Below are 27910 nucleotides of genomic sequence, written 5' to 3'. Positions count from 1 at the left end.
TACTTATCGCCAGTTTGCACCGATAACCAACACGAAATTGATAATACAGACTCGATATGCGCTAACAGACTCGCAATGAGTCAATAACAATAATAAATAATCTTCAGAATCCGAAGATATCCAAATATTATAATTAAAAAAAGAGGTGCAAGTGCGAGATCTGTCACTGCTTAGTGCTACTAGGACGAACGGAAACTCATTGGAGATTGTACATATAGTGAATAGTGAAAGACAAAAAGGAGACTAAACATGGCCTACAACGACAACATCAACAACGAAAACGTTTGATGTCAACTTTACCAAGGTGAGGCGAGGAGGATGAGAGCGAGGTCAACTGCATCCATGTGTGGGTCTTCTCGTCCGTTTCTACTAACCGGTGTTTAAACTCTTCTAACTAACAAGTTTCACAGTTATCCCTCGTATCCCACCCATCTTACTAAATGCACAAAAGCTTCTCCTTCTTCGTCTTTCTTTCGCTTTTCTCTTTCAAGATCAAGATCATATTTGGGACAACAACTGCTGTCACCGGGCTATATATAGATATTTAATTTCTTCATATGTATACTGGATGCATCTGGCATTTTGGTTAAGGGTGATGAAGGGGGCACGCTAGCTATTCGGGAAATAGCCTCTTATTATAAAGAATATAAAAAGAAAACTTCCGCCTATTTATTTAGGCCAAACTGCCTCCATTTCCATATAATTTGCGTGCCTTGGACTATTTTGGTGACTCGCGCTTCTCTCACCTGTATATATGTAGGTGTGTATGTTGGCGTTTGTGTGTGTTGTTGTGTGTGTGTGTGTGTGTGTTTGTACGACAAACAGGTTTCGTTGTGTTGTATAAGGAAAAAATAAATAAAATATTTTTGCACCTTTGCTTTTGTCAACAACGTACGCTTCAACTTGACCTTTGCCAGTTCTCCCCCAACAGTTTTTCACTCTTCCAGTCATTCCATACGCTACAACTTAGAGTCAACCCCGTCTCGCTGCTTGGTTAGCAACAGTCAAGTGAAGCCATCTGCTCCAACACATATTTAAGACACTATATATGCATATATTCTTAATCAGCATGATGTATAGAATTGATGAATTTTGTTTAAAGAGCCATTTGATCTACCTTTGTTTATAGCCCAAGTGAAATTAAAATTTTAATCTAAGCCATTTAATGAGGGAAGAAATATAAATACATATGTCTTAAGAAAAACTAATAATGACTTAAATCCGTTCATTTAAAATAATTTGCATCACGATCACTAAATGTTGGAAAAATTATGATTAACCAAGGATCTAGATCTCCTTGCCAACAATGACAGTGACCCAGACTAATCACTTCCACCCTGTCCTGTTCACCCAAAGTGGGTTCAACCCTTTTGAACACTTGTCTGTACTCTAAGCTGGCCTCTTTTTCTTCTGGCTAAACACTGTGACCCTGCAGTCAGTCCCTAGATTAAAAAGCGTCACAGTTCGCTGCCCGGTTGTGTTTGGTCTACATTTTTGTTTGTGTTGTCGGTTAGTCGAAACTAGAGTCACTGCGACGGCGCTCTGTGAGGAGTGTGCGCGAGTGGATTCTATATACATACATATGTGTGTTCCAATTCAGTTTATATTATTGTAGTATTATTTTGCTTTTAGTAAGCGGCAAACATTGAGAGCGTACGCATTTCTCACTCTAGAACGCGGCTTTTACCGTCGTCCGACTATACATCTGACATCATTCTGAATGGTGTGTCGATGGGGTGTGCGACTGTGTGTGTGTGTGTGTGTGGTTGTGTAAATGGTGACCGATACGTTTATCAATTCATATTGAAATTAAATTTTTAACCAGCAGCTGCTAACCGCCATAAAGACAGTATTATTGACCCAATAACGTTGCTCGTGTTCGTGTTCTCCGTTCTCCGTATTCAGCTACCGGGTTCTTTTTACTTTCCGTCGGTTTCAAACACTATGTCTTGGTGGCCCCAAAAGACGCATGCGTGCCGACATTATAAAAGGGAGGAGAAGAAAGCATCGTCTAACTGAGAGCGAGGCGAACGATCGCTCGAGTTTCCATAGAAAAAAATACAAGTGACGCCCAAAGGATTGACAATATTCCGCAATTTAGTCATGTATTCGGCGGGTAAATCAAACTAACAAATAACAATTTGTCGATTAATGTATCGTTGTGACCACTCAATTTACCTTTTGCTTTTTGTTTTTAGTTTGTTGCATGAAGTCATCATTATCTGTATCATCATCATCATCATTATCAACATCGTCATGATGATGTTGTGGCGGAAACTGATCATCAAACACCCTAAACTCACTTAGTCACTCATAACACAGTTCACCCCCCACCCACATTCAAGACCCCTTCCCTCTCAATTATATAATTGACCGCATTTAAATGACCTCACAAAAAATGTGCCATTGTACGTATTTATGTTCGACTTTGATATCAGTATTAGCCACTTTTTATTCCCTTCCCTGCACTCACCCAGAGTGAGTGTATGTATGTATGTGTGTTCTGATGATAAGTTTACCCGTAAACGAAATTCCCTAATCATCATAATCTAGGATTGGTAGCGGCAGAACGTATCAATTAAATTTATCAGCAAATTAATATGAATAGACAGTTGGCAATATAGTTTCATTAACATCTCACATGGAAACTCATAATTTCAGCCAGAATCCTGAAAATTCATTCATCCTTTCTTTTGGGTTACGTTGCACATTATTTCCATCATTCGCTTTTGGTATCAAGCACCTGTAAATTGTTTATCCTCTGTTTTGGTTTCTGGACTAATGAAACTTATCTATCCCCCCCTTTGCAGTCCGCACACACGACGATTATCCAGAATCGGAGATGGACGAGCGGGAGAGCCTATATTTTGATACTATATCGCTGGCCGATTCGGAGGCAGCTGCGGTGGCGGCAGCGCATCGTAAATCGCTCTCACAATCAAGGAACACTATCTATCATTCGGCTGTCGATTTGGCCGGCGATGGTGAAACGAGGAATAGCATGCGTTTGGGCAATAGCATGGGTTGGCAATATCAGCAACCTGGTTATAGGCAATCAACAGCACTGGAGCATTTAAATGGCAATGGGCATGGCAATGGCAATGGAGCGGGAGGAGTTATGGATCAGGCAGATGCTGCGATAGCGGCCCAAATGCAAATGCTTGGTATACAAAATGGACGCACACATTTACCCACTGGACTGGGTCTGGGTATTGCTGGAGGGGGTGCAGGAGGAGCAGCAGTTGGCGGTGCAGGCGGCGGACGACCTGGCCTAGGAGGACCTGGCGACGATGAGGTCTCTAGATGTCTCTTAAGACAAAGTAGCACAGTTTCGCATAAAGATAAGAAATTGCCAATTACATACTCCCAGTGGAAATTGAGGGTAAACAAACCACCAACAACTCTACAGTCAACATAAATCAAAAGTGATATGAGAGATTGATCCCTCCACAAAAACAAAAAAACAAATATTAAAAAGGATCAAAACTGATCAGATCGGATCAGACTACATAGATCAGATCCAAATCAAGCACCACTAAGCAACAATAACTTTCTCTCCTCTCTCTCTCTCTCTATCTCTGTACCTTTCTACTGCTATTTTTCTGTCTACATCTGTGCTCTCTCTCTCTTTCTCATGCACGCGCTTCTCTTTTGTTGATCGCACTACGCCAGCGTTCTACAAGATCGCTAAAAACAAAAAAAAAACAAAATAAATAAATAATAAAGTTGGCTTGGCCTTCGGCTGGCTTTGCATCGCAGCACCCCCCATGCACGCATATATATATCTTCTTCTTACTTTTCTCTCTCTCTTTCTCTGTCAAATCTCAAATTCGTTCTCCATACTCTCTCTATCTCTCTCTCTCTCTCTCTCTCTGTCTTACTTTACACACTCTAATTTTTCTGTTCTGTTCTTTCTTTCTTTCTTTCTCTTCCCTTATTTCTTTGACTATAGTTTGCTTGCGGGAATGGGTAATGGCAATTTTTTAGCATTACATTTTATAAGTAAAAACTCTATCTAAACAATTATTCATTCAATTTTTTTTCTGCGCCCCTATATACCTATTATACATAAATACATCAATATTAGTTGTAAATCATATACAAATGAGAGCTAAACTCTTGGTCTAAAGTCTATAGTAGATCGATTTCATTTGGTTAGTTGGCTTATTGAACTAGAAGCTTTATGGGCACAATTGTATATAAAAAGGAAAAATACGTATTGTAAATACCATCACCGTAGGTCCGACTTACTTGTAATCCATTTTCTGGGGCATCAGACCCATATCAAGTGTAAATTCTTAGAAGCATCCATTTGTTTGTGCTCCATTTCAAATGTTTTTGTTTTTTCGCTATACTCCAAACATTTTTGTTGATATCAGGTTTTATTGGAAATCATACACATTTCATTTTATTCCGGCTATCCGAAGCAGTAGTACGCAACAATCAGTCAGTTGCTGAACGTATCTCTAAGAACAACGGGGTTTGGTTTTTTTCCTCTGAGAGTGTTCCATGTTTAGGAGATTCATTCTAAATGTTGCCCGTTCACTGGGAGAGGCTGAAAGCCAAGATAAGTCAGATAAGGTGAAGAAGAATAAGATTAAAGAAAGTGTGCACCCACACGTCGCTTTTCTATCAAAAATTTTTTTAGTTGCAAAAACATTTATACATATTTATTTATTTATATATATATATACGTTGTTCATTCATTCATACATATCAACATGTGAATACTTTTATTTTCCACAATCTTGTATATTGATGATTCATCTTAAAATATCTCTAACTCATTCAGAATCTCTGTATTGCTCTCTTTCACGCTCTCGGTTTTTCTTCTTTTTTTTTTTTGGTTCTTCTTCTATAGACTATGTCGGCATGTGTAAATCTAATTTCAATTTCATTCTTCCTCTCTGTGTGTATATAGACATATCGGCGTTTCAATGATGGCAAACGCAGCGTGGACTTTGTGCTCGCCTACAATGGAGAAGATCTGATTGAGGAACATCGACGAAAACGTGAGATTTTCGAGGCAAATCTTCAACGCGAAGGTCTGGAATTGGAGCACTATGTGGGACAACGTGTACACTTCATAAAGCTGCATGCCCCACTTCAAGTTCTATATCGTTATGCGGAAATTTTGAAAATCAAATTGCCATTGCGCCCCATACCGGGCCAGGAGCAAATTGTCGAAGAGTCTGAGCATGAATTCAAATCTTGTCTGACTCGCATGTGTCGCAGCCTGTTCAGTTCGGTGCAATTGAATACGGCTCTATTTCCGGAGCGCGAAGCACGCATCCACTTGGAATTCTCACAGAAATATTTGGAACTCTACGATACGGAACATCCAAATTTCTTCGATGCCAGCACTAGATATTCGATTATCAATTTTATACTCCAGCGGCAACATTTCGTTGAGGGCGAAGAAACGGCTGACAATTTGGGCGTTGAGAAGCTAATACAGGATGGCATCTACACCTGTGCCTATACACTGCACGATGTGAGCAAAGAATGTTTTGAGAATTATGCAATTTTGCTTAATTTTGATCTAATCCCTTTCAGAAAGAAGAACGTGACCGGCTACTTAAAGAGTGGGCCAACATTGGCAAATGGAAGAAGTGAGTAATTGGCAGTAATTAAGAGATCTTAAACACGAATCTCACTTTGATTATCTTTATATTGCAGTCTGCAGCCATTAGACCATGTTAAGGACTATTTTGGAGCCAAGGTGGCTCTATATTTTGCATGGCTTGGCTTTTACACACAGATGCTAATACCAGTTAGCATTATTGGTATTATTTGCTTTATCTATGGGTTCATAACGTGGAACAGTGATCCGATAAGTCGCGATATATGCAACGACAATGGCACCACAATCATGTGTCCGCAATGCGATCGAAGCTGTGACTACTGGAAGCTAAGCGAGACATGCACATCATCGAAATTTAATTACCTAATTGACAATAGTATGACTGTGGTCTTTGCCTTCGTTATGGCCATTTGGGCGGTGGTTTATTTGGAGTTCTGGAAACGCTATTCAGCCGGCCTGGTGCATCGTTGGGGTCTCACCGGTTTCAATCACAATGTTGAGCATCCGCGTCCACAATACTTGGCCAAAATATCACGTTCAAAGAAAATCGCTCAAAAGGCATCAGCTCAAGGCGGCCTTCCTAATGCTCTTGATCCCGATGTGCCGTTTTGGAGTATTAAATTTTTGCCAAATTTTACTAGCTACAGCATTATGGTTTTGTTTGTAAGTAGAAAGATTAAGAAGACGACCAATAGATCAATTGATTAATGTAACTTCTCATTTATTTGTTTATAGATATCCATTTCAATCATTGCAATAGCAGCCATCATTATCTATCGCATGGCACAACGTGCATCAAGTAGTATTCTGGGTAGTGAAAATTCAATGACCTACAAAGTTATGGTCCTACCCATGACAGCTGGCATTATAGATTTGGTTGTGATCTCTATACTTGATTTGGTCTACTCGAAATTGGCCGTAAAGCTGACCAATTATGAGTACTGTCGCACCCAAACCGAATACGATGAGAGTCTCACAATTAAGTACTATGTGTTCCAGTTTGTCAACTACTATTCGTCCCTATTCTATATAGCATTTCTTAAGGGTAAATTTGTTGGCTACCCAGCCAAATATAATACGGTGCTTGGATTCCGTCAGGAAGAATGCAATCCCGGTGGCTGCCTCATGGAACTGTGCATGCAATTGGTAATCATAATGGTTGGCAAACAGATTGTTAATGCCGTTATTGAGATGCTTGTACCATATCTAATGCGTACGATCAAGAGATATATTCAACATTACAACTGGTATAGACGTCAGCATGAAGATGAGCCAAGATTGGTGCCCTGTAATCAATTCACAGAGGATTACAATCTCCTGCCTATGGAGAATGACTCCCTCTATGCAGAATATTTGGAAATGGGTGAGTTACCTTACTGTGAGTTAGATTGTATTGGCAATGGCTAAATTTTCTCCCCCTTTTAGTGGTCCAATATGGTTTTATTATACTGTTCAGTTTGGCTTTTCCACTGGCTCCGTTGCTGGCCTTGATAAACAATGCGATAGAAGTGCGTCTGGATGCCATTAAGATGCTTCGTTTCTTCCGTCGACCAGTGGGAATGCGCGCCCGTGATATTGGCGTGTGGCACAATATTATGACTGTGGTCACTCGCATCGCCGTGGCCTCCAGTGTGAGTAGTAAAACTCCATTCGAGTTATCACCCTGTTGTTTAATCTACTTGTTTTCATTTCTTATTGTAGGCCATGATTATAGCATTTAGTACGAATTTGATACCGAAACTTGTCTATAAACACTCAACGGGAGATCATGAGCTGAATAATTATCTAAACTTCACTTTGGCCTACTTTAATACCCAGAATTTCCAAAGTCCGCCGATTTCGACGAGCAGTCAATACGCGAATATCACTGAATGTCGTTACACTGAATTCCGTAATCCTCATTGGGATGAGCATCCCTATAAGCGTCCCATGATCTACTGGAAAATACTCACAATTCGCTTGACCTTCATTGTTGTCTATCAGGTGAAATGTTGCTTTTTGAATTTCATTTAACCGATCGAAATTAATATCAAAATTTCCCACTTTCTATTGCAGAACATCATCAGCATGTTGCAGGGCATTCTACGCTGGGCCGTACCAGATGTCTCTGGCCGCCTGCTTAAACGTATTCAACGTGAGAATTTCTTGCTACGCGAGCACATTATTGAATATGAGAAACATCAGGCTCAGGCCCAGCTTCAGGTCCAGATACCGACCACTAAGGAGTCAGAGACCGCGCTACATCAACGCCCACAAAGACGTAACGATGGTGCGGGAGACGATGCCACCTCATATGTGTGAAACAAACTAACAAACAAGAAGAAAGGAAACCCACCCACATCTAAAAAGAACCCAACCGAATCAAACTCGCATTCAATCTTCCTGCTTCATTCGCCTCAATTGCTTGGCCAGCAATAGCTAGATTTATAAGATCAAGTGCATTTTAGTTTAAGTCCAACAACGGCGAGTTATCGATTGAACACAATCTGGGCGAAGGGGGGCTTTCGATTAAGGGTGGACAACAACAACAACTCGAAAAAAAAACAACCAAATGAAATCTACAACACTTGTTCATATTTTTAGATGTATTTACGATTAGAATGAGTCGAGGTCCAGACAATGCGATCTCTAATAGTAACTCTCTATATACATATATAGAATATGAGAACCATAATTCATACCAAAATCAATGTTAAATACTTTGGAAACGCAATTTGACTTTGTATTTTATGTTGTCTTACCCGATTTGGTTTATATGTATGTGTAAAGGCAGTATGTATCTGTTTTGCTTTAGCTGATTTGGTACATATACATAGATATTTATATAACAGATAGTAATTGTTAATGTTGTTGCGCTCCATCGTACTTAAGATGAGATATTGTAAATGCTTTGTTGTGTTCTTTTTGTTTTTCGTCTTTAAAAGTGATTGCTCAAGGAAAAGTTACAACATACAAAAGAAAACCACGACGATAAAAGCGATAAAAAATGTTATAGTCGATCTTACAGTATATTTTTGTATAATTGTGTGATGAGATGTTAAGTTTAGATTCCGTTTGCTAATACACTACAAATTATTTATTTTAAAATAAACCAGAATTAAGTGACTAAGTATGCCAAATTTGATACAAAAACCAAGAAAAACAAAAAAAAAAAATACCAGAATTCAAATGAAGTTTATATACCCAATGCAAAACTAGTCAAAATATTTGATAAACTAAATACCTTAGAAACATCTAGGTAAAAGTTTCCGGAATTGGAACAGAATTGGATTCGATCAAAATCAAAGAAAGAAACCTGTTACGCTGCCTCGACACGAGTTCTCTTCAGTCAGATCCTATAAACTGAAGTTTTGAATTTTCAAATTGATATATTCTGACTTAAATATCAAGTTGCATTTATGTATATGATACATTTTTTTTTGTTTGTGTGTGATTAAAAAAACGAGAAACTGTATAGAAATTTAGCTAGATATTGATGAGATTGATTCGGTTATTGATACATAGGATAATGGATAGGTTTCCGCACACAAAACGAACGTCCTGTGTGAAGTAAGGATCACTCAGAAACAGGCACACATACATTGAAACAAGTAATTCAAGAACGAAATAAATGGATTAACCATTTCACTGTAGACTCTCTCACTCTATTGATAAATCGTTCGAATCATTCAGCACAGAAATTATATACATACATACATACATATGTATGGGTATAAATGTATGTGCGAGTACAAGTCCACTTTTAAAGTGCATTAACTACCAGTAACATTTAATATATAGGAAGATAAAGATGGGTATTCAGAATTTGTACCTTTGGTTTTTGGGGTACACATTACAATTAAACACTAAGAAACAATCCAACGTACCTTACCACACACACACGCACACTCACACACACATAAACAGAGAGATACACCCACATATAAAAGATACAATCAATTGTTTTTGTTGCCAAGCACAAATACACATCCACACACACCCACACAAACACACATTGAATATGAAATATATTTTATACAAAATGAAACTCTTAACAAAATGCTACTTATTAATAGTGAATTGTTGTTTTGATAAACATATTTATATGTACAAACAAAGTATAAAACAAAAAATCTATATACATACATATGTATATGTACATACACGTGTACGATTATGATTACGATTACGTTAGAGATTAATAAACCATTGTGTTGTGGCAAATCGAAAACTAATATAGTAAAAAACAAACAAAAAATAACCATGTGCAAAAAAACAAAAGGAAAAAGAAATGTAAAACAAAAAATTGTATATGTATGTATGTATATTGGGGAATGTATTTTCTAAATTCAGGTCTTCAAATATTTATAATATGCTTTTGTTTTTCCAAAAAAAAAAAATAAAAAAAACAAAAACTTCCAAAATGAAAGCACACAATTTATATATAAATATTCCTGATCATTCAGAGTAATTAAATTATGCCGAAATTGTTTAATATAGTTAACGATTGTTTTTAGAATTAAAATTTCTATATAACTGATACATTGAGTTTTTGATCATTTAATTGAATTGCCTATATAGACATTTTGGGTTTTTTGTTTTTGTATTGTAGATTGAGTATTTAGTTGCCTGAGGTCAGGGCGAGAACCGGAAATGACTTGAGCAATTTCATTACACAACATTGGCCATAGCAAATCAATTGGAAGAATGCACAAAGACAGAGGGGGCAACCGAGACCAATTGAGGCATAACCAAAGCGTCGAGAGATCGACAACGAGATCGAGATCGAGAATGAGATCGAGATCGAGGTGGCATGCTAATCTAATCTGCTGTAAAATAAATTGAAATGCATTTGCACCCAAATCCGATTCAACCTCTTGCTCCTCCACCTCCATCTTTATTACCTCACGTGAAGCAACAATTGTTTTTGCCAGCAGCAGCTAGTGTGAAGCTCATTTGTCGGCTTAGTTTCAAATTTGTCGCGCATATCGGTGAGCGGCTCAACGCTTGAATGAGATCCGTAGATAATACCTTATATTTTGCATAAGTCATACAAGTCAACTTAAATCTTGTTTGTTCCATAACACAAAAAACAAAAGGCACAGAGAACCCTTACCCAAAGAAATGTGTGAGGTGAGTCTACAAAATGTGGCGAAAGCTTTTGCATCATTTAGCTGTCATCAAGCGAAATTACTTGCAAGTAGGTGAGGGTGAGGGTGATGGTGAGGTGAGGGAGAGAAATACAAACTAAAAGGAAAATGAATCAGAGTTTTTAGTTTCATCCCATAGATTGTGACTACGTAATCGTATAAAATAAAACTATATAATATTCTCTTGTTTATTGAGATCAAGCCCAAGCATATCAAAGAGTTGTCCAAGGAGGAGCGACAAAAGTTCTTTGACTCATTCGATTTGGTACTTTGCGATTGTGATGGAGTGGTTTGGCATCCCTTTCGTGACTTTATACCCGGCTCCGCCCGGGCCATAGATCAATTGCAGCGTTTGCATCGCAAAAAGTTGACATTTGTGACCAATAATAGTGTCAGCTCATTGGAGGAGCATCTGGAGAAGTTTGCCAAACAGGGTCAATTGAATATAACAAAAGTGAGTTCAAATAGAAAACGTTTTCTTTTCTCTTTCATAATTTTAAATTTGTTTTTCCTGTCGTCTCTAGAATCAAATTGTGCATCCAGCTCAGACCATATGCGATCATCTGAAGAAGATACAATTTAAGGGTCTTATCTACTGCCTGGCCACGCCACCATTTAGGCAGCTACTCATTGAGGCAGGTTTCCAGTTGACCCAGGATTCGGTGAGTTTTCACCCAAACTCGTAGTGGGCATATGTTTGAAAGGAATCTTTTACAGATGTCAACTGGCGCCAAGGCCATTGAGAGTGTGCGTGATCTACACGAAGCCATCTACGGTGGTTCCGCAGTCCAGGCTGTCATCATTGATGTGGATTTTAATCTCTCGGCGGCCAAAATAATGCGTGCCCAAGTTCAATTGCAGAATCCCGAATGTCTGTTCCTGGCTGGAGCTGCAGATGCTCGTATTCCCTTTGGTCGCGGGGAAATAATCGGACCGGGAGCTTTCATTGATCTTGTGGCCAAGGCCAGTGGGCGTCAGCCCCTCGTACTTGGCAAGCCTGGTGAGGCATTGGGTCAATTGATGCTGCAGCGGCATAAGGCAACACCAGCACATCGGGTTCTCTTTGTGGGCGATAGTCTCGCCAGTGATATCGCCTTTGGCCATGCCAATGGCTATCAAACATTACTGGTAATGACAGCCGGCAAAAGCGAAATGGAAAAGCGCTTGAAGGATATGGCAAAGGATCACAGTGAAATGCCTGACTATGTTGTCGATTGCCTCGGCGATTTGCTTATCGAGCAATCTTAGATACTTGAAATTAAACGATCCTTTTACAGAAGTCTTTTCTTACATCAGATACAATTTAGATATTGTCATTTTATATATATTTTGGATCAGTTAGATCAAATGTAAACAATATATACATATATGTATGAATACGAATATTCTGGACAAGATATAGGATAAATATTATGTCTTTACGGCATCTAGACATGTGACTTAATGGTTTCGCCATCAAACAACTGAACCAAATCCGCCACACTGTCGGCATAATAGTCAGGCAAAAGCTCCGGAAGTTTCTCAGACTGCAATTGTTCCAAAGTACATCCGCCCGATAGCACTAGCAATGTCTGGAAGCCACAGCGACGTCCGAAACACACATCTTGGGCCAACATATCGCCAATCATGAGCACACGACTGGGCACGGTTATGCGATGATGCTTCATCAACATGTCACCCAAATCACGACCAGGTTTGCCCATTGTAATAGCCTCCCGTCCACTGGACTCTATTAGTATGGAGCTGAACATACCGGGGCCAATAATATTTACACCCTTGGCCACTGGCAATATCCGATCCGTGGCACCGGCAATGAGGATACATTCGGGGCGACGAAGATATAAATGGGCGCGCATCAATTTCGCGGAACTCAAATTGAAATCCACATCGATGATAACAGCACTCACGGGTTGACGATCAAAGATGTGTTTGGCCAAAGATTCATAGTTCTCCTCAATAAATTCATTTGGCTAACAAAACAGAGAGGGAGAGAAATATGGGAAGTGAATCTACATAGTCATGAGATACTTACTCCGTCTAAAAGCTTAAATCCTGCTGCCCGTAGAATATCCTTAAACTCTTTTGTCGCTATTATATAGATGAGGCCCTCAAATTTTATGCTGCGCAGGTAATGGACTGTAGTTTGAGCCGGATGCCATATCTGTTCTGGGGCCACCTTCATGCCCAACCGGCCGAAGCGTTTAATGCATTGATCGACTGTGCGGACACTGTTATTGGTGACAAAGGTCACCTCTTTGCCGGCACGCTCCAAGGCGGCATAACCCTCAATAGCTCGTGGAACATTATGCTCCATTGACCAGAGGACACCATCGATATCGCTGTATACCCGATCAAAGGATGCTACAAAGCGTTTACGCTGATCCTCACTCAATTGCAATATATGCTGTGGTTGAGGCTGTGGCTAAAAGGGATTGCCAATTAGGTGATGTTGTGGTACATTCCACGCCCCCCCGTTACTTACAATGCTAGCCATGTTGTTATGGTTTTTCTTTGGGTTATTTTCCGTCAATTTCAGATGCTACTTATCAATTGAACGTTCAGTAGTCAACTAACATCAAAGTCTGAAATGTCGCCTATAATGAAATGGGGCGAACTTAAAACCGAATTTCACCTCCACCTCCTCCTCCTCTTCTTTCTCCCCCAACCAGAAAATTATAAATTATTTAGCACCTTCTCATGGTCTCGGGCCAAGTAAAAATGCTATAAACAAGAACGCTTCCCGCTTATCTCGAGAGTTACTCTCTCTCTCTCTCTCTCTGTCCGTTACACTTACTCTCTACCACTCTCTGTATATGAGTGTATGTATGTATATCTGCTCTATATCTATATCTTTTGTGGTTTTTGTAATGTTATTACATAGATAGGATAAGAAGGGAGCTGAGTGGTATAAGTGGGTGAAGTTGGTGGACAGCTGGGTAAGTGTTTCGGGTGTGTGTGTGTGTGTGTGTGACAAATGGTATTCCTAGAAACATTCTTATCACTATTAGTAAGCAAAAAATCGAAAAAAGGGGCATTCCATTCATGAGGTGTCTAGTAAAGAATAATATTTACAATATTCATACTCACTAACTGTAAATAAATAAATGCATATGTACATTATTATTTCCCTGCGCACAGCTAAATCACGTTTTGCCGTTATACACTACTGCCTTGATGGAAGTTATTGTTTTTGCAAAATAATAATCTATGAAATTTGATAAATGTTTGCGTTATGTACGTATGTCAATGACTTAACAGATACATTTGTATGTAAGTGTGTGTGTGTGTGTGTGTGTATGTTTGTATATGCATGTATGTATGTACATATGTACATAGGTATGTATGTACATATGTACATATGTACTTCTGCATTTCATGTATTCTAAACACTCTATGTGGAGGAAGATTTTCTCCCCCTTGGATTAAAAATGTAGAGTATAGACACTTCGTTGTAATAGTCTAAACTTTTTTCTTGTTTGCATATAAAATAACTGAGGATTGCAAACTAGAAAAATTAAATAAGAAACTTGGAAGATATGGAATACACGATCTTCTCTTTCTCTCTGTGGCACTAATTATGTACATATGTATGTATGTTTGTATGTATGGGAAATACATTACCAAACAATTTGACATTTTTTGTTACTTTGTACATGAAAATTGACAGATGCGATTGAGAGCTTTTAAACTGTTAAAATTTTGAAACCTTGACCTTTCACATACCAAAGTTCGACTTTTGAAATGTGTTATAAATTTTACAGAATTGCATTTTTATTTTGGTGAGCCGACAAATAGAACAAAGCTAACATCGGATGAAAGTTGAAAATTTTAAGTGTGCCAATACTTTTTGGGCTCACTGTACAAATACAAAAAATTCATGTACATAGTATGTTTAGCTAGCTCCATGAGAGTTATGGAAGACTTTTTCAATTCTAAACAAAATGTTGACAAGATATAGGATGCGGGGCAAAATCTTTTGTCTTTTATCAAATTTATAAAGTTTCGAAATTTTCGGGGTTTTTTGAGCGCACCGAATCGGGATAGATTAAACCAGATGTTACCCCTTCTCTTCGCCGCTGTGTATAGTAATCTCTATTACTGACGAACAATATTAACAATTTTTTTCTTTCAGACATTTGTCTCGTACAATACAAATGCATAGACAAGGATATGATCACCGTCCTTCAAAACCATTTTGTACACGCAAAGGATAGAATTTTGAAAAGAAGACTTTAAGATTAAATTTGTAGAATAATTATGTTGTTAAATATTAAAAAAACAATATTTCGACTCCATTTTTAATTTTTGTTATTATTGAGTAAAAATTTGTATCGAATTTAATTTAAATAAAATATTTCTTATTTTTTGGGGAACTTCATCACCTATTTTTTCTATATAACATATGTACATACATATGTATATGATATAGTGGTCCGATCCTGACCTTTTCATACTTTATCTTAACCGGGTTATAAGAAGCTCAAATAGTTTCGTTCCAATAGCTCGTAAGATGCCTGAGTAAAACACATACGCTCCGACGGACATGGCTATATCGACTCCGCTTCTCATGCTGATCAAGAATATATATACTTCATGGGATCGGAATAATTATGTATAAATTATGTTTAATTAATTATATTAATTACTCACCAATTTGTTAATGTTAATTAAGTTCAACGACAATAAAACACAAACAAAATTTGAATAATTAAATGGAAAGATAGATAAATTGGAGTTAGTTTCAGATTTAATCAAAATCAAAATTCTATCATTTAAAATCCCACCGAAGTGTATTGATTTATTTCCAGTCACTTTCAAGGGTTAATTGATCGAAAAATGACAGCGAGTGAGCAAGGAAGGGGCAAGCGGGGAAGACAAAAAACAAAGGAGGATAACTATCGAAAAGTGCCGCCGAATTTCGCAGCTCTGTGATCCCACAACGCAAGCAACAGTTGCTCTCTGCTTCCCAAACGCACCAGTGTGAAGTTAGTTGTTTTTTTTTTTAGTTTTTAGTTTAGCTACACAACTTTTGAAGGATAATAATTTATTATATGATGAATGTTTTTTTTTGAAGTTTATTTAGTTTAATTTGTGGCTCAAGCTAAAATTTCATATATTCATTTATATAAACACTATATACATAGAGAGTCAAATTGTTTGTGTTTGGAATTGTGTTACAATATTATTAAAAAGAAAAAACAAAAACAAATTCAAAACGGAGCCGGGTGCCAGACGCTTGACAAGATTTAGCACCGTTATATAATACATACATATTGTATGTACAGACAGAGACAGAGAGAGCGAAAGAAAATACTTTACAAATCATGTGTATCATGTTTTAAGAGCTTCGGTAAGTGCATAATTTACGAATATTTTCAATTTGTTGCTATTAGTTCTTTTTAATTCTTTTGCAGCATACATCACTTTTCTTCACCTCTGCTCTCTTCTTTTTTTAATCTTCCTCTATACTCACTTATCCGCTTTGAGTTGCATATTCTTGGCTTGGCTTGGCTTTGTATAAACGTAACGGCTCTTTCACACGAAACGAAACGAACAAAAATACGAAAACGAAGAACCAACCGAAGGGGAAATCAAACATTTGTGTATGTGTGTGAACATTTTGAAGTTGAAAACATAGATTAATTTAAATCAACGGTACTTTTTACACTGGTGGCCCACAACACAGTCAGGCCCCAAGAAAAAATCAAAAAGGAAACCGCAAAAAAAAAAAACAACAAAAAAAGAACAAAAAAAAAAGACCTTTAAAAAAGCACAAAAAGTATTTAAAAATTAATATTATTTATTAAAAAAAAAAACAATCAAAACAAAAAGAAAAAAACAAACAAAAAAATTCAAAAAATTCGAAATAATTTTAAAAATCTTATTTTAGCATTTAGTTAACACACAGAAATTAAATTATTAAGTATTGAAAATAATTGGGCTATGTTTGCCAGCCAAGCAGCCAGCAGCAGCGATATGAAGATATTTGCCACAAATGTTGCTGCCGTTGATGCCGGCGCGATAACAGCCACCACAGCAACATTAGCACAACAACAACAACAGCAACAACAACAACAGCAGCAGCAACAACAACAACAACAAAGAGAATTCCGTCAACGTTATTCAAACGGATCATCGCCCGCATCTAAAACGAATCAGGTGACTGTAAAATTTAATAAATATAACAATAAGACAGCAAATTTATTGCGTCAAGTGACCAAATTTCATAATAACGGTAATGGCAACACTGCGGAAAATAAGAATATGCGTTCACAGCAGCAGCAACAACAACAAATGCAATACACTAGCAGCAATAATAACAATAACAACAGTAACAGCAACAACAACCATAATAATAATACTAGCAACAACAACGGCAGCAACACTAACAACACATTGGCAAGGAAGAAATATTATAGCCATAACAACAACATCAACAACAACAACAATAATAATAATAATAATAATAATGGCAGCAGCAGTAACAACAACAACAGCAGCAGCAACATGCAGCATCAACAACAATCACCGCCATATTATCAGCAATATCAGCTAAATAATAATAATCTGCAAATGAAAAATCAAAATGTTGTGCATCGTCAATTGACAGATTGCAAGCAGATTTCCGATAATAATAACAACATTAATAATAATATTAATAATAATAACAGTAACAACAACAACAATAGCAACAGCAATACGTCTAACAAAATGCCTAACAAAGCCGGTAAATGGCTTAACAGCAACAACAACAGCAAGAAACGGAATTCACTTTCCTCATCAACAGAGTCGACATCATCCTCTTATCATCGCAGTTGTTCTGAATCCTCTAACCCAACAACAACATCAGCAACAATTGCAACAGGTGCCACAACTGCGCAAGCGCCACCACCACAACCAGCAAGAGCAGCAGCAGAAGCACCACCACCACCACCAACAACAACAACAACAAAGTCAACAGACAAAGCTTCAGATATATCAAATAATTCTGAAGCAAACAAACCATCGCCACCAGTTGGATCCACCAACCCCGAAACAGCACAAAATGGTGGCAAACAGCAGCAGCAGCAACCACCAACAGCTAGACAGCAGCCACTTAGCTTCTGGAAGACCAATTATCCACAGCAGCCGACGAATCAGCAAAAGGAAGTAAATCACATTGACATTGACATTGACATTGACATTAGCATTAATCCAAAAAAAAAAACGCTGTGTGACCAAAATTTAGTCTTGGTAGGCTTTGCAAAAACTATGAAAGATGACAGAACATATTTTAGGGCATTCTAAGCGAAACAGTAAAGAGATACACACATAGTAAATTTTCAGTTCTCAACAATACAAGTAGAATCGGCCATTTGGCTTATTTTCTTCTATCCATTCATTGAAAAATAGATTAAAGATTCTTGCATAAAGTTTTTCATGGTTTTACTATTAGTTTACCTAAGAGATATGATATTTTTTGGATATTTTGCACGCAGTGTAATAATTTGGATTTTCACACATTGTTTTACATATATTAATCTACATATTTTCGAATTGCAGCAACAATTGGAGGCTGCCTTAGCCAATCAAAAGGAGGTAGCAGCAGCAGTAGCAGCGGCGGCAGCGCAGGAACAACAACAACAGCAACATTCAACAATGGGTTATGAACAAAGAAGAAATAATAGTAATAACTATCAGCAGCAACAACATTGCTATTCTTATTACTATCCACAGCCGAAGCAGTTGACTATAGCATCATTTCTACAGAAAGAGTTGCTTCCTGACAGCAATGGACATAGCAGTGGTAATGGCAATACAAATGGCCAAAATAACTATACGCGGCAGCAGCATTTAGGGCCAGGCTATCAGCACCAGCAGCATCAGCAGCAACAGCAAAATCAGCGTTATCGTCCAACTCACTATGCCTATCAACAGTATCACCAACATCATGTGCACCAACAACAGCAGCAGCAGCAGCAACAGCAACATCATTTAGGCAACTCCCATTTTCGGCGTAAACATAATGGTACAAACAATGGCCAAACGAATGCCATTACTAATAAGAAGCCCCATTATGCAGCATCCAATGGAGCTCCAGTGGAAGATGGACCAGTCGGACATCAACAATCAATCGAGATTGTGCCTAGCAACAATTTGAATGCATTGCATCGTCGAGTTCAAAATGGTGGCAGCAATAAGAATACATATTATTCCCATCACTATCATCCTTCCATGATCGATGGAGGATTGAATGGCGGAAGAGGTGGATCTGGCACAGCAGGGCTGCCACGAACATCGCCCAGTGCAGAGCATCAGCATTTCTACAATCTCACCTATGTAAATGTAGACGGCACGGCTACAGGCTCCAATTCGGGAGCAGTAGGAGTAAGTGGCATTACCACGCCAACAACAAGCAAACCGTCTTTATTGCTGGTGAAGCCAACGATTAGCGTAACGACAGCAACTACGCCACCACCAGCAGCACCGCAGGTGCAAACAAATATGTTTGTGGCTCCACCGCCACCACAGCAGCAGCCGCAACGTCCAACAGCTCTGCAGCTAACAATGATGCTACACTCGCCGATGTCAATCACATCTCCACCGCCTGGCCCTGTGACACTGACTCCAAGCAATATGATAAGCTGTGCCCAATTGGACGAGGCCATTACAACAGCAGCAGCAGCGAGTCACAGCCAGTCGGGGGAGCAACCTACAGTCAATATACCAAATTATTTACAACAACCACCGCCACCACTTCCACATCTAATCTCCGCTAATAATCACCACCACCAGCAGCAGGCGCAAGTCTTTTTCGGGTATGCCGAAACAACTACTCCAGCGTCACTTCCGCCGTTGCAGTCCGCCTTGCCCCTGCCATCGAGTTCACCATGTTATGGCACAGGGTTACGTTCAGTTTCGCCAGCTTCATCCACATGCTCATTGGACCAGCATAGTAGGAATCGGTACGAATCATTATTATTGCCAGATTGACCTGTGTTTATATATGCTTTCTTGCTCTTCCTTGCAGATTACCGCCGCTCTCTCCGGCTCAGTTATCGCCACATTTGGGCGAAATGAATACTGCTGGAGTGCAGCATCCGTTTGGGGTGCAGGCACCTCGTCAGCTGTCAGTTGCCTATTCGCAAACGCTGCCTCCTCCACATCCGCCTCCACAATTGCCCCATCATGCTCACTACTGTACGCCGCATTCACCCGTTACAGCTGCTGCCGCCGCCGCCGCTGCTGCGGCATTGGGTGTCTCGTCCACTGCTTGGTATGAACTCATTTTGCCACCAGATCGTTATCTAGCGCACGCTCGTAACATGGAACTGGTAACGGAGCCAGAGCAATTGATCTGTCACTGCAAGTATGATAATCTCTCATCGGATATCTGGCAGAGATTCTGTAATGCCCAGCAAACGCACAAAAAGTTTAAGCTCAAGATGCGGCTATGGCGACATCTGTTCCTTTGGATTCATGTGAGTGTGCAATACCAACCTAGGAATGGGAAAGGGGAATTCCAAATGTATTGCTTAATTTTTGCTTTCTTTGCAAAATAGCCCATGTTCGCCCGGTATCGAATTTGCCTGGTGGGATCGACAATGACTGGATTCGGTACCGATTCATCCGATATTGATATGTGTTTGCTACCCGAACATCCGCATCCAACGCCCATTTACTCCCAACATGGCCATCATCATTCGCATTCACATACGAACTCACATCCGCAGCCGCACCAAGAGCAAAGAGCGGAGGCTTTGATCATATTGAATCTATTTCATTCAGTACTCAAAAATGCGGGTGAGTTCTATCAGAACACCTGGGCTCTAACTGCTGCTCATGCCGCTCCTTCCATGCACCCGACAGAGGTGTTTCAAGATTTTAACCTAATCGAGGCAAGGGTGCCGATTCTACGTTTCCGCGATGCCCTCAACGATATCGAAGTGGATCTCAATTATAACAATTGTGTGGGCATTAAGAATACATATCTTCTTCAGCTATATGCCCAATGTAAGTTATCCTAATCCATTCCATTCTCTTTTGTAATCTTATACTCAAAACATTCTCTTTATTTCCGGCGGGGCGCTAGTGGATTGGCGCACTCGACCGTTGGTGGTCATTGTAAAGCTCTGGGCCCAATATCATGACATTAACGATGCCAAACGAATGACCATTTCAAGTTATTCGCTAGTATTGATGGTCATTCATTATCTTCAGCATGGATGCATTCCACATGTTCTGCCCTGCCTGCATACTCTCTTTCCGGATAAGTTTCAACTGTCACAACAGGATTGTTTAGATTTGGATCTGATTGAACCGATCGAACCATATCAGACGCTTAATAAGCAGACACTGGGTGAACACTTGCTAGGATTCTTTCAATATTTCAGCCAATTCGAGTAAGTATTTATATGCAATTTAATATTAAAATTTCATGATATCCCATTGGAATAGTTTTCGCAATCTTGCCATCTCGATTCGAACGGGCGGCGTTTTGCCAGTCAACGCTTGTCGTCTGGCCAAAGCTCAAAAAAATGATATCCATCAATGGAAGGAGCTTAATATTGAGGAGCCCTTCGATCTATCCAATACGGCTCGCTCTGTCTATGATTATGCCACATTTGAGAGGGTCAAGGCCATCTTTGTGGCCTCTGCACATCGGCTGGAGCATACCTTGGACTTGAGTTCCATATTCATGCCGATACATTATCAGCAGCAGCAACAGCAACAGCAACAACAACAACAGTATCACCAAAATCAGCATCAAATGTCAACAAATCATGGAATACGGAATGCTGGCTCTGGAACGGAAGCAAAGACTGGAGGAATGGGTGGTGCAACCACAGCGGGAGCAACCGCAGCCGTTCCTAATTTAGCGGCCTAAACCAAATCTTTCAATTGGGCAGCCCACATTGATCAGGTAGTTGTAATCTTATACAAACCTCTTTAGAAGAGATCGGTTAAAGATTACATGACATAATTCAATTAATTATTTTACAGATTTGGATTAGAGGCGCCTAGCAACCAACTCAAAAGAAAATATATATGTATTTATCAAGAAGAAGTTTTAAGACCATTTAATGTCTATTTCAAAATGATTCTACCCCGCTTCTCCGTTCGTCTTATTAGTCAAATTGTATAAATATATATATATTTTTTTTTTGTAAAATCAAATTCAATTAGAAGATGCAATTTCTACTTATGGCATTGAACCAATTTCAAAAATTTGTTCCAATATATATTTAAAACACGTCCAAAGTTTATTTTTTTTTCTCTTTTTATATTTGTAAACATCCGGGATTGGTTTATCGCTCCTCTGGCATGTATAAAGAACATTTAACTCTGTACAATAAAAACCGAAATGGAATCCGTAACTAAAATATGTAGATTTTTCTTTTTTTTTTTTTTCCAGATCTATTGCTCTATTGGAAAAAGAAATTGTTAATTTTAATTTGCAAAATTCGTCTCTACTTTTGTTTATTAATAACTATTCCAATACGGGTTAGGGAGCTTGGGGGGATTGGGTTTGAATGCAGAGGAAATGATTGAATTTAAATGAAAGTATATTTTTTAGGGAAGGGGGATGATGATGGCTTTAAAGAAAAAGTTAACAATCACAATCATGTAGCTAAATATATATATTATATATCGTTTATATCGCTACTACGCTTTGCAATAGAAAATAAACTTGAGCGAGCTCTCTTTTTTGTTTTCTAATTTTCCAAAATATTCCTCCTTCATTTAATTTTCACATTTAACATGTGCGTGCGATTTTTCCAACTTTTTATTTTATTTATTTTTTTTTGCACGCACAGTTTTCTTTCTTTAATTTCACATATTTTCCAAATTTTGTTTCGATATTCGGTTCCGCGATTTTAAAATGAATGTCCAATCAGTATAAAAATTTGTTCAGAATTTTCGTGTGATTGGGGGAGAGTATACAGAAATTTAAATTGAAATTCCCAAAATAGTTGCCAAAGTAAAAAAAAAAAAAAAATTTTAAAAATTTGTATACATGTTTTTTCATTGGTGGAACAAGAGTTGAAGATGACGGATTAAGTGGGAATTTAGAGGGTGATGGGGGGGACTGACTGGGTAGAATGGGAGCTGTTAAATTCGTGTCATGGAGGTTGGAGGATTGTGGTGGTGGTAGTGGTGCTGTTGGTGGTGGGGTTTGGGAGTTTCTCAAAAAGAAAATTAAGGTATTTTTTATTGTTTCTTTTCCTCATATCAATTGCCGCGCCTCGCCGCTTTGACCTCGGTTAATGGAGAGGTTGGAACCAGTTGTTGGCTGTTGTCCTTGCATACAGCCTCCTCCTTATTCTGCTCCTGCTCCTCCTCCTCCTCCTCCTCCAGCGACAGCGCTATTTATATTTATAGGTATATTGAGAGCGCATTTTGCTGGTCGTGTTGGTGGTGCCCGTGGGTGACTTGATGGTGGTCATATGCTTTGGGCGCGTTTTAGAAACGTCGCCACACAATCCATCAATTGAGGTTCTCTCTAGCTCGCACATACACACACACACGCACATGTTCTCTGCCCAATTTCTTCTCTCTGCTACTGATGATCACACACTAATTTCCTTCGTTCCGCTGTGCTGTGTATCGCCGTCTCGTTCACGCCATGCTCCTGACTTCTGCTGCTCCTAAATGTTCTTGGTTCTCTTTTCCGTTTCCGTTACCGTTTACGCTCTGCTCTGCTCTGCTGCTGTTGCTGTCGCATTGCCTGCTGTTGTTTTTCTACTCATGCTCTCATGTTTTGATGACTTCAAAGTTGGACTTGGTAGTTTGAATCGTTTCTCCCATTTGCTTCTCCCATTTGTTTTTTTTTTCGTTTAACTTGCTCTTGCTTTTTTCACTCGTTCATGTTGTTTGTTGTGTTTGTAAAGTTGATTTGTGGCAATTTGTGCGCATGCACCTCCAGCTTCTCAATATGGTTGTGAGAATTGATTCAGACTTCGTTCGCCAGGCTTAACGGAGGGAGAAAGAGATTAGGAGGAACTGCATCATATCTCACTGGACTCGACTTACCACATTGAAGGACACATCCTGGGAGAGCAATCCATCCATTTGGGATATTTGTCCGAAGTCCTGCGACAATTCGGGTTGCTGAGACAAAGCAAACCCGCTCGGTTGAGTCATCTGTAGCGACATGGCAGCCATTGGCTGTTGGCTAAACGGTGAAGTCATATTGGTGGTCGTCGTCGCCGCCGCCGCATTTGCCGCTCCGGCTGCTGCTGGAGTACGAGATTTGCCTTGCTTCTGTCCCTTGGCCGCTTTGTGGCCACCAACTGCAGTAGTTATTCCGCTACCCAAAGATGCGGATACGTTTCCTCCACTGGTGCCCCCGCCGCTACCAGCACCGCCGCCGCTTGTTGCGGCATAATTAATCTGCTGCTGTTGCTGTTGGATGGCTCGATTCTGTTTGGCTGCCATTATGGCCTGCTGATGCTGATTGTAGAATCTCGGCGGCAAATTGCTCATGTTCATAAACATGCCAACCGGAACGGGCATGTTGCCAAGAGTGGCAGCATTATGATCATTGGAAATATAACCAATTGAATCGTGATGCAGCCAAGTGGCGGCATTCGATTGACCGGGCGCTCCTGCGGCATAGTTGTTATTAGACGACGCCTGATAGTTATTCATTAGGGCATTTGCCCCATTGGAATTGGGTAGATTATAACCGCCGCCTCCGCCACCTATGGCGGATTGCGCCTGGAAGGGACCTCCTCCATTTTGATGATTCTGCTGCTGTTGTTGTGGAAGCTGTTGCTGATGAGATGGACCCATCTGTCGATTGAAATTGCTGCTTCGTTCATAAATGGAACCGGGTACCATAACCTCCTTGGCATCCGCCATCATGGTGGACATGAAATGTGCACCCATATTTAGATTATTCACCAGTTTCTTCGGTTTTTGGAAATGAATCATCGATTCTTTCAGATTGTTGAGCGAGCCCTCGACCAGGACTTTGCGATCTTTGTAGAAATTAAGTAAATGATTCCACAGTTGCTGCTTGGACAACACTTTCGGATTGCCCACAATAATGATGCCATATTTGGCACGGGTAAGGGCCACATTAAGCCGTCGCGGATCGTTGAGGAAACCGATGCCTTGCCGTTCATTGGATCGTACACACGACATGATGATGATGTCCTTTTCGCGACCCTGGAAGGCATCAACACTGGCGATTTCAATCTCCTGATAAAGCCGCGAATGGAGGCTACCCTGATACTGCATATACTGCACCAGATAGGCCCTTTGACCTTCGTATGGTGTTATAATGCCAATCTGTTCGGGCTTGACGCCTGCCTTCAGGAAACGTGTTGTGATCTTTTCCACATTGGCCGCCTCGGTTCGATTGAGGAACGATGTGCCCGATCCGGCTATCTCCTCCTGTCCCTGCGTCACCAGGAAGAACATTGGTCTCTCTGGCTGCGGCCATGGGAAATCCAACTTTAATCGTCGATCCTCGGCACACACGCCATTTTGCAGTGATCCTTCGTAGAAGAAATTGGAGGGAAATTGCGATAACTCCGGGTGCATGCGATATTGCACCTCCAGGCGGAATGGCCGTATGCCAAGGACGACCAGGCGCTCGAAGAGACTCTGCGAGAGACCGGCACGAGCGGCCTTTTTGCACATGACCACCGGACCCAATTGACAATGATCGCCGACGAGTATCAGTTGTTTGGCACCCAGCACCACGGGCACCATGCATTCCGGCTCCGTAGACTGCATGGATTCATCGATCAGGATCGACGTGAATTTGATGCGGGACAAACGGCCATCGCCGGCACCAACACATGTGCAGCAAATAACATCCGCCGCCTCGAGCAGCTGGTTTTCAGTGCTTCGCTTTAGACTTCTGTAGCGTTTCTCATCGGCGGAACTCAATTCTCCCGTCTCGTCTTTCAGCTGTTGCAGCTTTTTCAGCTCCGTGTTCGCCTTGATGTTGCTTATCTGATTGTGCAGGGCCAGGAAACTGACAGGCGAGTCGATAGCCTCACGGCTCTTGGCGCACACACGTACCACCTTCAAATTGGTACGATGAATCTTCTCCGTAAGCTGATCGACGGCCGTGTTACTGGGGGCACACACGAGAACAGTGCCGCCATGCTGTTTAACCAATTGATAGACAATGGTCGCCGATGTCACCGTCTTACCAGTACCCGGTGGACCCTGGATTAGACTTAATGGCCGTTGGAGGGCATGCTTGACGGCATACACTTGACTTCGATTAAGTTCAGGCAGATGCGGAGCTGAATACAGCTTGGGCTGGGGTCCACGAAAGAGTACCTCATCAGTGCCATCGGGGCGTCCGTGACCGAGAAGACGAGAATAGATGTAGTTCGATACGGAGTTTCTGTCCATGGCAAAGATACGGAGCGCACGCGCCATGCGATCAAACGAGGTGCATTTCCAAATAAAATCCACTGAAAAGTGACTGGTGCACTTAACGGGGGCATTTGAGGAGGTCTTCATTTCCAGGCCAACATCGTCACCAAAATTATCGGGCACCTTAATCACATGGCCAGTCTCGCTCCACGGATGATACAATTCACCCACGTAACGTAGACGAAGCTCATCTCCGTGCATCAGTTTCATATCCGAATCCGTTTTGGCCAGAGTGAAGTAGGCGATGGTTTTCTTGTTTAGACCCACATCCCAACGAACTTCGATGTTCTCTTGGGTGGCCGATTCCTTTAACTTTTTGTCATAGTCCGCCTCTAGACGAACCAACGGCCCAAAGGTCTTTTCGTATTGATAGCCATCCTCATAGCGCAACAACACCTGGGCCGGTTCGCAGTCATTGCCTGGCTTTTCCAGATCTTGAAACGTGGCCTCTATGTTCTCCTTCCACAGCTCTTCCAGTTTATTGATCTGGGCAGCCGATATTTGGCGCGCCCTCAGTTGACCCTGTTCGCTGGGCTGCTTGACTAGCCATGGCAAAAAACAGCGATCCGCTATTAACGGCTTCCATTGCTCTTGATCCCAATTCATATCTTTGAGGGAATTTTGAGCTGCGCATGGCTGACGGCAGAGAAGAACGACAACTGAATCAGCCTTGGCCGGTATGAAGCCCAAAACAAAGACATTCCGCACACCACACGAATAACACTCTAGTATAGTTTCGCCCAAGGGTCCATCGCCATGAAGAGTGACCTCTCGATGCTTGGCCCGTACCAGATGATTGACAATATGGGAGCCAGACGTGCTGCCGCGTCCATTACAGAACCATTTCTTGCAATTGTTGCACATAACCACTGTGGCCGGATCGTGGATGCCACAGTACTTGCAGGCATGTGCTGGTAACTCCTTAACATACGAACTACTGCCCACCTCGTCATCTTCCTCCTCGAATTGTAGATCAGCCAAATCCTGGGTAATGCTGGCCAAACGAGGATGTGAACCGCCAACAGGGCCACGGATCTGCAAACGAATGAATGATGTGTCAGTGTCAGCTGACTGTACGGTGTAACTAAATATTTACCTGCCGCTCTACTGGCTGTGGTTGCGTTTGCTGTTGATCGTCACCTTGGGTTGACGAGGGCATCGTAAAATCACGATAATCATACTGTGTGGGTTGTGTGTCCGCACCACGCAGCAGCTCATTCTCATCCATGTCCAGGAATGACAGCGCCGAGCTAGGCGCATACGTGTCCACGCTCATCTTCCAACTGGGATTTGGCTCCAGTTCCGGCTTCTTCTTGTCCCCCACACTAATCCACCACGTAGATTTTGTTGCTCAGTGCTATGACTGAGTGCCGTCACCTCAAGGCTTGCGTCCACGTTTTTGGTTCTTGTTTTGCTCCCGCGATTTGTTGCCTTTGTTTTGATCCTGATTTAAATAATATGTAATACGACGAAATGGTAATTTTTCTATGCTAAGAAATTTTCTTTAATCTGTGTATAAAATAAATAACTGTGCTAGCCAATTTTATGGACTGTGCTACGCAGTTTTTTCTCTGTGCTACAAAATAATTTTTCCGCGATTCGTTCAGCAGGTTGTGGCTCCGTTCACCGGGCACCATCCGTTGGAATTTGTTGTGTTTTTGCCTCTAGGGACGACGAACCGATACTGAGGGGAGTGTAACGAAAATAAACTAAAACTGTGTATCAACTTTAGCAACAATTCAATGGCTGCTGGGATTTGGTTTATTTTGAAGAAATGTGTTTGTTAATTATGCCTGATGAACGCAGTCAGCCT

The 27910-nt window shown here is 40.6% G+C and overlaps 6 protein-coding genes and 1 long non-coding RNA gene across 11 annotated transcripts; 5 read left to right on the top strand and 2 right to left on the bottom strand.

Moving 5' to 3' along the window:
• The first annotated feature begins 66 nt into the window (after window positions 1–66).
• LOC6648793 (anoctamin-1) lies at window positions 67–8693 on the top strand. Of its 4 annotated transcripts, none has more exons than XM_002070865.4 (9): window positions 67–304; window positions 2811–3382; window positions 4922–5494; window positions 5557–5612; window positions 5680–6247; window positions 6320–6947; window positions 7010–7215; window positions 7286–7567; window positions 7640–8693. In XM_002070865.4, exons 2-9 carry the CDS (start codon window positions 2843–2845, stop codon window positions 7883–7885), a joined length of 3099 nt encoding a protein of 1032 aa, XP_002070901.2. In that variant the 5' UTR covers window positions 67–304; window positions 2811–2842; the 3' UTR covers window positions 7886–8693. The 4 variants fall into 4 exon arrangements, with proteins under 4 accessions (XP_002070901.2, XP_023034751.1, XP_023034750.1 ...); XM_023178983.2 differs by lacking the exon at window positions 67–304 and adding an exon at window positions 1906–2116 and having other exon boundaries at window positions 2811–3295; XM_023178982.2 differs by lacking the exon at window positions 67–304 and adding an exon at window positions 1906–2116.
• A 1478-nt stretch (window positions 8694–10171) lies between these two features.
• LOC6648792 (chronophin) lies at window positions 10172–12010 on the top strand. 2 transcript variants are annotated; one of them, XM_002070864.4, is made up of 4 exons: window positions 10172–10696; window positions 10916–11167; window positions 11238–11375; window positions 11431–12010. In XM_002070864.4, the coding sequence occupies exons 1-4, from the start codon at window positions 10688–10690 to the stop codon at window positions 11959–11961; spliced, it is 930 nt and encodes a 309-aa protein (XP_002070900.2). In that variant the 5' UTR covers window positions 10172–10687; the 3' UTR covers window positions 11962–12010. The 2 variants fall into 2 exon arrangements, with proteins under 2 accessions (XP_002070900.2, XP_023034864.1); XM_023179096.2 differs by having other exon boundaries at window positions 10173–10696; window positions 10910–11167.
• A 5-nt stretch (window positions 12011–12015) lies between these two features.
• LOC6648791 (chronophin) lies at window positions 12016–13291 on the bottom strand. Its single transcript, XM_002070863.4, has 3 exons — window positions 13196–13291; window positions 12746–13135; window positions 12016–12683 (listed from the first exon to the last, which is right to left on the bottom strand). Exons 1-3 carry the CDS (start codon window positions 13205–13207, stop codon window positions 12141–12143), a joined length of 945 nt encoding a protein of 314 aa, XP_002070899.1. The 5' UTR covers window positions 13208–13291; the 3' UTR covers window positions 12016–12140.
• Window positions 13292–15612: 2321 nt separating this feature from the next.
• Window positions 15613–16429, top strand: LOC111519285. The gene is made up of 2 exons (XR_002724297.2): window positions 15613–16063; window positions 16128–16429. It is a non-coding gene; the product is annotated as an uncharacterized LOC111519285 (long non-coding RNA).
• Window positions 16430–16552: 123 nt separating this feature from the next.
• On the top strand, window positions 16553–17043 carry LOC111519284 (poly(A) RNA polymerase gld-2 homolog B-like; the record flags this gene model as incomplete). The annotated part of the gene is made up of 1 exon (XM_023179097.2): window positions 16553–17043. A coding segment is annotated over exon 1 (387 nt), but the record flags the coding sequence as incomplete, so codon positions are not given.
• Window positions 17044–17186: 143 nt separating this feature from the next.
• Window positions 17187–22076, top strand: LOC6648790 (poly(A) RNA polymerase gld-2 homolog B). The gene is made up of 8 exons (XM_047012447.1): window positions 17187–17862; window positions 18256–19658; window positions 19724–20174; window positions 20256–20496; window positions 20563–20706; window positions 20786–21095; window positions 21151–21619; window positions 21697–22076. The coding sequence occupies exons 1-7, from the start codon at window positions 17221–17223 to the stop codon at window positions 21578–21580; spliced, it is 3621 nt and encodes a 1206-aa protein (XP_046868403.1). The 5' UTR covers window positions 17187–17220; the 3' UTR covers window positions 21581–21619; window positions 21697–22076.
• A 626-nt stretch (window positions 22077–22702) lies between these two features.
• Window positions 22703–27910, bottom strand: LOC6648598 (regulator of nonsense transcripts 1 homolog). The gene is made up of 3 exons (XM_002070861.4): window positions 27194–27910; window positions 23728–27132; window positions 22703–23666 (listed from the first exon to the last, which is right to left on the bottom strand). Exons 1-3 carry the CDS (start codon window positions 27371–27373, stop codon window positions 23625–23627), a joined length of 3627 nt encoding a protein of 1208 aa, XP_002070897.1. The 5' UTR covers window positions 27374–27910; the 3' UTR covers window positions 22703–23624.

This window comes from Drosophila willistoni, unplaced genomic scaffold (assembly GCF_018902025.1).
Source record: "Drosophila willistoni isolate 14030-0811.24 unplaced genomic scaffold, UCI_dwil_1.1 Seg143.1, whole genome shotgun sequence".
Classification (NCBI taxonomy): Eukaryota; Metazoa; Arthropoda; class Insecta; order Diptera; family Drosophilidae; genus Drosophila; species Drosophila willistoni.
The sequence above is the reverse complement of the archived record's forward strand: the minus strand, read 5'-3'. Positions and strand labels throughout refer to the sequence as shown.

Excerpts from the sequence above, each read along its gene's own strand:
- LOC6648793 (XM_023178982.2), top strand. Across the intron at positions 3,383-4,921 it reads ACTCCCAGTGGAAATTGAGG|ACATATCGGCGTTTCAATGA; the intron begins GTAAACAAACCA and ends GTGTGTATATAG. Across the intron at positions 6,248-6,319 it reads ACAGCATTATGGTTTTGTTT|ATATCCATTTCAATCATTGC; the intron begins GTAAGTAGAAAG and ends ATTTGTTTATAG.
- LOC6648792 (XM_023179096.2), top strand. Across the intron at positions 11,168-11,237 it reads GTCAATTGAATATAACAAAA|AATCAAATTGTGCATCCAGC; the intron begins GTGAGTTCAAAT and ends TGTCGTCTCTAG. Across the intron at positions 11,376-11,430 it reads TCCAGTTGACCCAGGATTCG|ATGTCAACTGGCGCCAAGGC; the intron begins GTGAGTTTTCAC and ends AATCTTTTACAG.
- LOC6648791 (XM_002070863.4), bottom strand. Across the intron at positions 12,684-12,745 it reads GATTTAAGCTTTTAGACGGA|CCAAATGAATTTATTGAGGA; the intron begins GTAAGTATCTCA and ends CTGTTTTGTTAG.
- LOC6648790 (XM_047012447.1), top strand. The coding sequence starts at position 17,221 with ATGCAGCATCAACAACAATCACCGCCATATTATCAGCAATATCAGCTA. Across the intron at positions 20,175-20,255 it reads ATCTGTTCCTTTGGATTCAT|CCCATGTTCGCCCGGTATCG; the intron begins GTGAGTGTGCAA and ends TTTGCAAAATAG. Across the intron at positions 21,096-21,150 it reads CAATATTTCAGCCAATTCGA|TTTTCGCAATCTTGCCATCT; the intron begins GTAAGTATTTAT and ends CCATTGGAATAG.
- LOC6648598 (XM_002070861.4), bottom strand. The coding sequence starts at position 27,373 with ATGAGCGTGGACACGTATGCGCCTAGCTCGGCGCTGTCATTCCTGGAC. Across the intron at positions 27,133-27,193 it reads CACAGCCAGTAGAGCGGCAG|ATCCGTGGCCCTGTTGGCGG; the intron begins GTAAATATTTAG and ends ATTCGTTTGCAG. Across the intron at positions 23,667-23,727 it reads AGGATGTGTCCTTCAATGTG|CCTGGCGAACGAAGTCTGAA; the intron begins GTAAGTCGAGTC and ends CCCTCCGTTAAG.